Source organism: Orcinus orca, chromosome 3 (genome assembly GCF_937001465.1).
Source record: "Orcinus orca chromosome 3, mOrcOrc1.1, whole genome shotgun sequence".
NCBI lineage: Eukaryota > Metazoa > Chordata > Mammalia > Artiodactyla > Delphinidae > Orcinus > Orcinus orca.
In genome coordinates this window covers 63181942-63193780 of record NC_064561.1, presented here as the reverse complement: position 1 = coordinate 63193780, position 11839 = coordinate 63181942, and the positions used below count along the sequence as shown (strand labels likewise).

Below are 11839 nucleotides of genomic sequence, written 5' to 3'. Positions count from 1 at the left end.
CACGGGATTCTGTTCCACCAAATACAACCCAAACTTTTGATCATAACAAAGCAGGCTGAGCATGGTGAAATATTTTTAGGCTCTCTTTTCTTCTATTAGCATTTAAGAGACAGTGGAGCACCTTTTTCTTAGACAGTGAATTATATTTTTCTTAAGGACTAGAGGCAAAACATTAGAAAAAAAGAGTTCTCATACTGCAAACTCCTTCTGCCAGCTAGCTTAAGGATAACCCCTTTTGGGAGAACAAACATTACTTCTGAAGTTGACAGAATTGCTGGCCATGGCATCAGGATCACCTGGGGAGCTTGATGCATTCCTGATGCAGAGGCTGCAGCCTAGAGTCTCAGGGGGTGGGATCCAAGCATCAGTATTTCTGAAGCTCCTCAGGGGGTTCCTATTGGCAGTCAAGGAATGTAAGAAATACTGCATGTTAAGAATTAAATACTGCATTTTAAATGTCTGTCAATTGTTTCTGTAAGTTAATTTTTATTCCGAGTCCTCACCACACTGGGTTTGTCATTCTTAGGACTCTACCCCTCTATCTGCCTCAGTCTCTCCAAGGCTCATGTTAAGGTTCTGGCGTCTGCAGGATTAGCCAGAACTAGTTAGCATGACCACCCAGACATCAGGGAAACAAGACACTGATACTGCAGCCCTGAATTCAGGGACGTCCTCAGATCAGGCTGTAATAGAACAGTCTGAAAGTAAAAGACTTTTATGCCAGAAAATCCTGCACCCTGCAGTCATTGTGCACTGTGTGTGGCTCAGATGAGAAGGCGGTCTCATGCAGGGCAGCTCCACCTTTCCGTAAATAAGGCTGAGGCTGGAGAGAACCCGTTATCTTCCAAAAAGGGATGAGGTGCCCCCCACTAATTCAGACATGATTACACAACCGTGCAATCTGCTGGTGAGGCTCTGGGGCCATCAAGCTATACATTTTGTGCTAAGCTCTCCATTATGCTATGCCTCCTGTGCTATTTTCTGCATCCTTTAAGCAATCATGGTGTGATTTACCCAAGAGGTAAATGTGTCTGATCTTACCATCAATCGGTGCCCATTACTGCCCTCTGTCAGTACAATGAAGGTGCAAGCCTCCTGGAAACCCACTGGATCAAGTCAAAAGAGAAGACAAATCCTGCCTTTCTCTTGCATGCAGCAGGTACTCAGTAAGTGCTGGATGAACCAAGGACTCTACCCCTACAGGCCTTCAGGCTCTAACAAAAGAAAGGCATCAACAGGGCTTGGACAAGGCACTCTGGAAACCAGGCACAGAAATCCACTCGCATACATTCAAGTAAAAGGCGGACAAATAAAAGGATAAAGGCAAATCTCACGGAAACCAAGTACAGAAGGTATAGCTGAGCCTCACAAGCAGGTCAACAAGCAGTTGCTCTGTCTCTCCCTCCCCCTTTGGGACCCCATGACTTCACACCACTGTTTGTGCTTCATTTCTTCTTGCTCTGCATATCCTGGTCCTTTGCTCCATTAGCACATGGCCCATTCTGTCACCCAGTAACAGCAGCTTCTGCTTAATTCTGGGAGAAACGTTAACGGCTCAACTTGGGGGAAGTGGGGAGCTAACATCATCTGGCTGGTGTAACACTCTTATCTGGGGCTGCTGAAAGGACTAGAATCACTACTACAAATGATAAACACAAGCTCTGCCAGGCGATGTTATACCCTCAAGAAATTAAAATTCACACATAAATATTAGTTGTGACACCTTTATTTCAGAAGGACGGCAGGATTGAATTTCACAGGTATACAACTGATTTATAGCTCTAGATCACAGTAACACTGCATCAAAAACACTTTATCCTGCACAGAAACTTGGCACAGAAATGTTCACTTGTAATCTACTTACGTTTCACATTATAAAACTGGACATATAAAAACACTAACACAGCTGGGGAGACAACAGCTTACAGATCTAAGTAAATCATTTGTAGCAGTATCTCGGTTATCTTGAGGTCACAGATCAGACAACTGCAGTCGAGGATGAGGAAGTAAGTTAGAGGAAGTAGCAGAGCCACTAAAATAATGTCACCAAGTCAATGCAGCAACGTTCATCCGTTTCGCTGCTGAAAAAAGCCTCCCAAAGACTGACTCAGCTCCTGTTTACTGTTACTTGACATACAGTATGCAATTACAGCAATTCCCAACTCCATATAGTAAAGGAGAGCAAAGTTCCTAGAGACAGGCAGAGTGAAGGAAGAGAGAAACGACAGGGAACAGTGACGGAAAAGAAGAAACTATGAAAACCATGGCAAAACTCAAAGAGCAGAGCCATTCAGTGGAGGGGCTTTAACAAACCTAAATAGGACCTGGAAGAATTCAAAACATAAATGATGACTCTGAAATGATTTCATTATCTTCAGTAGATTCTGTTTGCAAAAGCAGGGAAATGTATACTAAATTAGGAGGAGGCTCAAGAGGGAGGCAATATGGGGATATATATATACGTATAGCTGATTCACTTTGTTGTACAGCAGAAACACAACATTGTAAAGCATTTATGCTCCAATGAAGATGTGAAAAAAAAAAAGAGCTCCGTGTAAATGGCAGAAATAGAGCAAAAAAGATGTGACACTTAAAAGAATAACCTTGAGTCAGCTATACCATGCACCCACGATGTCTGATAAATGGGATATTACTACACAGGTACTGCTTATAAAATACACAAAGCAATTTATATCAAAAGAATATAGCACCTTTTTATTCCCACGATTGAAACCATAAAAGCCCGTTCATGGTAAAAAGCACCTCAACCATGTAGGGATAGCCTCAGTCAGCTTCTCTGTGCATGAGAACTTTATATTATGTCCTGAGTGATCAGCTGTATTGATCAGTAGGCCCAATTGACTATAAGCCCTTCTTAAATGATAGAAGACACAGAGGCCACAAACACCTCCCCTAAATCACTGTTTCTCAAAATCTGGTCTGCGAAACAGCACGACCAAGACTCCTGGTGAACTCGTTTTAAAATGCAGATCCCCGAGTCCCAAATGAAATTCCATGAATCAGAATCTCTGGGGGAGGCCCTGGGAACCTGCAGTTGAGCCCACCTACCCAAGGATTTCTGGTACAAGTAGAAGCCTGGGAATCACTGTAATACCTCCGCACCTTCCGTGTGTAGGTTCAGCAACCCAGTCAGGAGGAGACTGGTCAGATCTGTGAATTAACCCTTCCCACCCTTGTTCCTAATGCACCCAGTAAGGCTATACTCCCGGTTTTGACATTTTATAGATAATCAAATTACATGTGGACTTCTAAATGTTTTATCACAGGAAGAAGATTCTGACACATAATAAAAATAAAGTTTAACAAGCCCTAACTAATTTTAAAAGGAGCATACGATTTCTAAGCCATATATGTGAAACCTGAAGTAATGGATGCCCACGGGGGTGGGGGGTGGAAACTGAGGATAAGTGTCTGATGCAAGTTCAGAGGATTGCTTGGGAATGGGGAGGAAAATACATGTAAAAGCAGTCTTGGAGGAGAGGCAGAAAGCAGCTTACAACCAGAATAGGGAAACGCAAATCTCTTAAAAGTTGGCTGAGATGTTTAAGCTGGTCCTTAACACTCTTGAAGCAAAGGCTGGAAACTACTGGCAAACATGTTTTGTTTGGCAGGCACAATGTTTTAAACAATCCTGAATTCGTTGCCAACACATAAAAATTGGGTGATTTCTTTCTTTTTTTTAATACTATCTTTTCCTGGAAAATTGGAAATTGGAAGAACTAGAAAAACCAGCCACTTGGCAACACTGTGCTGGAGCCGGGCAGCAGCTGCCCACCTTTCACCACAGCCACGGTACTCCTGGGGTCTCCCCACTGGCCGCCAGCCTGCTGCACACATCACATCACCTGCCAGACCCCTGCAGGCATTTGCACTGGCCACGTGAGCTTCAAGGAATTAAGGCAAAAAATCAGCCTCTCTGTGCTTCACTCTAACAATAATTCTTACTACAAAGATACTTTCCTACCTTGGAGATGTGAAGAAAGGAATCAGATAATATCTGCAAATCACCCAGAACTGTAGTGTTCGCTGGCCATTGGAATCACCTAGGGAGCTTTAAAAAATACTGCTGACTGGGTTCCACCCCCAGAGATTCTGACTTATTAGTCCCAGATGTAATAAGGTAGGCAGCAGGAGTGCAGAAAGCTCCCAGGTGGTTCTAATGGACAGTCAAGGTTGAGAACTGCTTTCACAGAATGCAAGTTGTTGAGTATGAAGGGTTACATTCATTCTTTCTTTTTTTTTTTTTGGCTGTGCCAGGAGACTTGCGGGATCTCAGTTCCCCAACCAGGGATTGGACCCAGACCCTGGCAGTGAAAAGCTTGGAGTCCTAACCATCAGGCCACCAGGGAACTCCCAGAATTACGTTTATTCTAACGTCAACCTCCAAGTACAGATTTCTCGCCTCTCACCTCTGTGATAATTCACATCACCTTTTATTTGTGTAAATGTGCTCTTATTCCTAAAGCCTACCAACTGCCATTTACAAACTGGAAAAAGGGCAAAGTGTGTTCTGGTTTCTACCATTCATTTTCCCTCCAACACAACTGAAGAATGAAACACTAAGGAAATGAAGGGAAATTATCCTAAGACACAAAACTCAGGCAGCACAAACAGCTCAAATGCAATAAAAGGAGCTCACAGTGGCAGGCTTGTATTAAAGTTTAAAAAAAGATAAAGAAAAATAAATTTAAGAAAACAATTGCTTTGAAATTCATCATTCACTAAATGGAAAATTTTTCAAATATTAAAAAAAATAATTTCCCCAGGACTTTCCAGTAATGGCCCAACTTGTTTTAACTTAAGACAATGAATTCCAAATTATTGCCCCTCTTCAAGTTTTCTTTTAGGTAGCGTGCATTTACATTTTGGCTTCGGATCATGGGGAATGCAAACTCCCGTCACCTAATTTTCAAACAATACTACTACATTACCTTACATTAGAAAAGTATATTTCCAAAATGGTTTCAAGTACTAATAATAGCTTCTATTTACTTCTGTGTACCAGGTAGCATGCTAGGCACTTTATCACATGATCTCCAATTGTTCCAACAGCCTCATAAGGTTAACTCTATAATCCCATTTTATAAACCTAAAAAAGGAATCTAGGAAAGATCTTTAAGAAAGATTTTAAATTACATACGTAATCACCGAGCTGCTGCATGGCCCTGCTCAGACGCAAACCGGAGTCCTTCTGACTCCCAAACCTGTGCTTTTCATACCAAACAACCTTGTTTAATCAACACAAGTAGAAAGACCTGTGCCCAACTATCCCCATTTGCCCAATGAAAAACAGAGAGATCGCATAATCTGCTCCACAGCCCAGAATGAGTTAGAAGGAGCCTGTCTCCCCACTCCCCAGGTGCTTTTAAGGACCAATCACAGTTCATGTGTTATATTATAAAAGCTAGCTGACGGCAGGGATGTAGTACTGATGGGGAGAAATCAAATGCTCCTGATTTCTGAGAATCTTCAACATTACTGTGAATGTGGCTTAACTTCAACACAGGTATGGTATATTCCTGTCTGTTCCAGGCCACCTAAGAATCAGGTATCAGGTTTAAGTCCTTTATTCGCCCCAGAATCCTCTCATGAATCCTATGAGCAACGACGGAGAGAACAAACAGGCAAAAGCAGAATTTTCCATGCCTCTGGCCCATCCTTGGCTGCCCCAACACCGCCACCAGGCACTCAGCAGGACATCCTGAAGAAGGGCAGACATCACCTTCTATGGGATTTTTCCTTTATTTGTAAAACCGTAGAGATTATGCCATAAGAATCAGCCAGAAGGTCTCAGCTCCACGAGAGCCGCTATCTGAGGTCGGCTCCCAGGGGGAGTGCATCATGTCATATCCCGGCAGAAAGGTTTCCTCTTCTGTAAGCTGCCAACACCGCATTCTTATACCTGTATTTCGAAAACTGTGTCTTTGGATGTGTTGTGTCCGAGAAAAGATTCTCGAGCAAAAGTAGACACAACACAGCTTCCCTGCAAGAGAAAGCAAACAGGCTTTATCACCTAATAAACATGTCTCAACAATCAATACTTATTTGCCCTCTTTTCTGAAGCAACTCTTAAGAGTCACTTGAACTCTATCACTACGGATAATTCTTGAAGAAATTGCATTTCCGCCTCCTAATGATCTTCAAACGAAGCAAGCACCTCATTTTATTAATAAACTACCAACTGCCCAGAGGAGCTGGTTCAAAGGGGAGTTAAGATCTAGCTAAAATTAAGGTCTTACTCATTCCGATGTGAAAGAACTCTACTGTGTTTTCGAACCTCACCAAGCCCGGTCTCCCAACTGCCAGCAGCAAGAACAAACAGATGTCAGAGCTACTTATTTTCTTCAAAAATGACAGGAACTCAAAAATCTATAAGATGGATGTGTCAGCAGCAACACCCCAAGCCCACTGATTAGTGAGATTTATGCACCTCCATTTTGGCTCAGGACAAAATCACTTTCTAAGCTTTTTAACTATCAAACGCCCACTTAGATACACAGGCCAGAGAGATCTAGGGAGCATCTTTAGTGTGAGGTACCCTACACAATGTGGTCACGTTCTATGTGACTTTAAAGTATGCAAATTTGAAATGTGGTAGAATATAAAAATATTAAATAATGTCTCCTTAGGCACACGTGTGCAGGCCCGTTTTTTTAAAACATTAAGATTTTTTTTAAAACATTAAGAACTGCAAAATTCCAAAGCTCAAAATTTGAGTACACTGTATACGGCACCTACGCTATTGCCACATCCCAGTGCTATCTTATCTGCTAAACAAAATGCCTATATTCCTATCCCATTCATGCACATGCATTGGAACTTTATGAAGCAATTTTAATGATCACTATTGCTGGTATCTTAACTTCCTTGTTGTGATTATTTTAATGCTTTTTTATGCCTTAAAATAATACCATCCAAGTGGTTATGTTGGCGCTAATGCAGAAAAAATAAACTCTTGCACTATTAACTTTGGAACAGAGGTAAGATGTGATCAAATGCTACATTAAAAAAAGCCCAAACCACCACCACGAGGCCACCTGATGTTAATTTAGGCAAACTCTAATCCCAGGGAGAGACAACTTTTTCTTAAAGGACCAGACAATAAATATTTTAGGCTTTGTAGGCTGTAAGATCTCTGTCACAGTTCTTCACTTTTCTGTTGTAGCTGGAACATAGCCAGGAACATAGGTGTTTTCTAATAAAACTTTATTTACAAATGGAGGCCACAGGCTAGATTTGGCCCCCAGGTTACAATTGGCTGACCTCTGCTCTACAGCTATGGAGCTAATCCCCCTCCGCCAGCCTTTTCTTAACGTAGCATTTTACTGCTCATAAAAGGTAGTTCCCCCATCTACAAACATTCTCCCACTTCCAGTAGATAAAATTTTGAGAAAATAAAAAGTTCCATTAAAACAGGTGTTATTTCAAACTTGCCAAACTTTGTAAAGTCAGTCAAGAAAATGAGCTAAAAGTAATAAGCTGGCAACAGCACTGCAGCAACAGCAATGCCTCAAAATGCTCCATATCATGTTTTTCGTGATGCTTACATAACTGTACATATGTGTCAAAACATACCAAATCCTACATTGAAATTAGTCATTTTAACTGTGCACAGATGATACCTAAATGAAGCTGATTTTGAAAAAAGCTTAAAGTCTCAGCAATAGCCCCTAATTTGCATTAATTATAGATCCAAGTGGTAAGAGTATACACCTCTTCATATTTGCTCCTGAGAAAACTGGTCATAAATTATGACAGTTCCAACTATGTAAATCCTTCGGGAACTCTGTTGCATTAAATGCACCTGTCCTGCACTAAACTAATAGTTATCCAGACCTCAACTATTTCACTTCAGCGAGGAGGAATTGGTTGCTTTTTAGAAACAATACAGGGTGGCACAGTGGTTAAGAATCCGCTTGCCAATGCAGGGGACACAGGTTCGATACCTGGTCCGGGAAGATCCCACATGCCGTGGAGCAACTAAGCCCATGTGCCACAACTACTGAGCCTATGTGCCTCAACTATGGAAGTCTGTGCACCTAGAGCCCGTGCTCCACAACAAGAGAAGCGACAGCAATGGCAATGAGAAGCCCGGCACTGCAACCAAAGTAGAGCCCACTTGCCTCAACTAGAGAAGGCCCATGCACAGCAACGAAGACCTAACACAGCCAAAAATAAATAAACTACAGTTAATTAAAATTTAAAAAAAAGGAAATACAAAGCCCTGAGTTCATGACTTAGCTCTCCACCACAGTAAAAGCAAAACAAAAAAACAAAACCATGGGTCATTTAAGACAGGAGGTAATACTTGTTTAGTTTCCTCTTTCCCATTAGCAACACTTTAAATCACAAACACAAGTTGATAATTTCAAATACGAGTTGTTGTTGAATCTCAACTCTTTTCTTTTCAGTCATCTTTGCTCCACTGTGGAGCCTGTCAACATTCAAGCAGGGGGAAGAAAAAAAGAAAAAAGGGCAAACAAGCAGAAGCAGAGATGCTAAAATCAGGGAAAGGCCCCACAAAGAAAATCATTCCTCCTCTGATTAATCTAAAGTCGATGGAATACGTGACAACACTTTCAAAACCCCAGCTATTAGCTTTCGCGGGGCTTGCGTTTCATCTGTCTCAAACTCAGAGATGAGAACTTATTTAAAGCAATCGTTCTCAAAGTGTGTTCCATGGATCAGCCTCACCAACATCACCTGGGAACTGGCTAGAAGCACAAATTCTCAGGCTGCCCCCCCTGCAGACCTAATGAATCAGAAATTCTGAGAGTGGGACTCACCAAGCTGTGTTTACCAAATTCTCCAGATGATTCTGATACTCACTAAAGTTTCCAAATCACTAATTTAAAGTCTGAAAACCAATGTACACTTGTAAGTGGAGTCTCCTCGCCCTCTCTTTTAACTTGGAGCTGACTGTAGACCCCACCCTGCAGGATAAGATGGGCTCTGTGCTCAAGTGCACAAGTACTAGTGGCGCTTGGTGAGCCTGACAGGAGGCCAGCCTGGAAAAACAGGGGGATATGGCCAAGTTCTTCTCCACAGCTTTTCCACGTACAGAGATGTGGGAGCACGCCACATTCAGATTCCATGCCAACATTTTTTGAGCACCTGCCATGTTCTGGGCTTGTGCTAAATGAAATTATCTTGATTAGCCGTTCCAATAATAAATAAATGTATTAGTATGTGTTATGTATACAGAGGCTTGATATTAATCAGAATGGAGTCAAACCCGCAAACAAGCAGAAACCTTTATAATTCTCCAATTCTCATTCACAGGCCTGGCCAGCATGCTTTGAACGCTGAGGTCCTCGTACACAAATATTCCTTGTGCTTCCTCTTTGGTTAACTGTTCTCAAACTTTATTGTATATCAAAATTAGAGACCAAGTTGCTTATACAAAACCATGTATACTCTAGTTTTAAGTCAACATAAGGAAATTTGAGGTAATTTTGAACTACCCACAACAATGTGTGCTCTACTCAAAGGTTTTACCTTCTCTCAGACGTTAAAAATCAAAGTCCAATCAATCTTGTAAGATGCAAATCCACTATACAAATTTATTTTAGGCTTTGAGTCTCTCAGATAATTTTGTTCTGCCCTTTCCACCATGAAGACCATTGTCCTTGAGGCAGACAATAAAAACTTAAGGAATAAAAAAAGGAAGTAATTCCAAAATCCCCCTGCTTATCTGTTAACCCTACATCACTTGCCCTAAAAGTGCCATGTGCTACAGCACAAGTGCTATATTCTTCATCCTGTGCCGTGGCAGACATCGCTAATCAATCATAGCACTCTTACCCAGAGCTGGAGAGTTATTCTCAAGGCCTTGGAATCCTTCTCAATAGCATTTCAGGGAGCACCCCTGCCCCCAAATCGGGAGGAGTATTCATGACTCGTAAAATGTCTGTATTTCACTGGCCAATCAACATGCCCCTGTCTTGTTTTCTTTTAAACAGTTGAAGCAGTTTAAAGCTGCTCCAAATACAATTTTAAACCCCTCCTTTCACTGTTCTCAGGACAATAAAATTAAGCTTCAGTTAATTCTGAACTGCAGTCTCTACAAACCTATGCCACCTTGAGGGTGCTAATCATGGTGGATTGTGTTAAACAGTTTAAACAATTTGAGTGCAGTTGTAACCCAGAACGTAGTACAAAACTGCTTTGAAAATCAAAGAACCAAGTAAATAAAGGTACAGAACGGATAACAAAAACCTGTGAGGCAGTATCCCATGCATATAACGGGGAAACGTACAGCATGAAGAGCCCAGGGAGACTGATGCATAATACTCAGGCTTATAAGCATGAAGACATGGCTTGAGTAAATCATTCTGATTTTGCTTTTGGTACTCACTGATGATTCTTTATTCAGCTAAGGGGGCACCACACTGTTCCTTTAACAGCATCTCCATTATTCTAATTCCCTATGGAGAGAAGAAAGAAAAATCAAAATGCCACATTTCACGGACGAGCACTTTTACATTTATCACCACCTTTCCCTTCAAGGAATCCAAGCCATGGCCATATATTCTTTTCAGAAAAGGCTCGTAGTCATACTTTACATTTTTATAAAATTCCACTCAGCAATTTCACATACATTATCTTCACATGGGCTCAGAACTACTCAGGGAAGCAGGCAGAGCAGAACTGTGAATCTTCCATTTTAAATCTAAGAAAGCCATCCAAGGGATGTTAAGAACTTCCTGAAAGTGGCCCAGTTACTGAGTGGCACTGCTAGCGCTGGAATAATCATGGTAATAGTTAATACTACAACAGTGACATTAAAAATCACAGATCACCATAACGAGTATAATGATATCGAAAAAGTCTGAAATCACTAAAATGTGACACAGAGACACAAAGTGAGCAGACGATGCTGGAAAAATAATGCCTAAAGACTTGCCTGATGCAGGGTAGCCACAAACCTTGAGCTTGTAAAAAGCTCAATATCTGCGAAGTGTGCTAGAGCAAAGCATGATAAAACGAGGTATGCCTGTGCTCACTGAACACTTACAAATGTGTTAGACTCACTGCTAAGGTCTGTATGTGCATTATCTGAGGTAGTGGGTGCAGGGCGCACCACGGAGATACCCCCAGGGCTCAGGCACTCCTCCCCCTTCTGCCAGCACCATAGACTGGCACACAGCTACCCTCAGCGAAAGGGAGATGCATTCCCTGAGGTCATGCCCCTCTGCAGAGGTGGCCCACATCTCATGGCTGGTGGGTAGCGTGTAGAAAGGCCCAGCCCCCGCCCACAATTCGGGACAACTCTGAACAGCATCCCATCGCCACAGTTCCCCACGGGATCAGCTGGGACCTACATCACAACTGCATCGCAGTTCAACGTCACCTCCTACCTAATCCTGCTTGCCTCGCTCCCTTACAAGAGTTGTTTCCGAGAGCCCTCTCCAGTGACCCTCCACATAAAAATGTCCATCTGAGTCTGTGTCCGAGAGCCGACTAGGACACCTTGTTTAATACACACAAAATCTATGAACAAGTACTATTCTTACCCCTGTTTTACTGATGAGAAAAACAGAAATTCAAAGAGAGTTAAGTAATTTTCCCAGCGTTATACAGCTATTAAGTTATAAAGCCAGGGAAGGAACAGACACTGAATTCTGGTTTCAAGGGCACCCCTTAACCTTGCAAGGCTCACTCCATGACTGTATGTATCAAGCTGTTTGGACGCATCAAGTTGACTACCTACCCACCCCGGCCGGTCAAATTCTACCCTGGAAGAAAGAGGAAGCAGATACTCCCTCTTTCCTCCTTCAAGGACAAGTTCTGTACCAGAGGCTGAACCTTCAGACGG

The 11839-nt window shown here is 42.1% G+C and overlaps 1 protein-coding gene across 2 annotated transcripts in view; it reads right to left on the bottom strand.

Moving 5' to 3' along the window:
* Positions 1–1710: 1710 nt before the first annotated feature.
* Positions 1711–11839, bottom strand: part of PRELID2 (PRELI domain containing 2) — an 85604-nt gene continuing 75475 nt past the window's right edge. For both annotated transcript variants that reach the window (XM_004280405.3, XM_049708059.1), the window contains exons 6-7: positions 10379–10448; positions 1711–6004 (exon numbers count right to left, since the gene is read on the bottom strand). In XM_004280405.3, the coding sequence (XP_004280453.1) occupies positions 10389–10448 (60 nt within the window). In that variant the 3' untranslated portion in view covers positions 1711–6004; positions 10379–10388. The remainder of the gene's footprint in view (positions 6005–10378; positions 10449–11839) is intronic.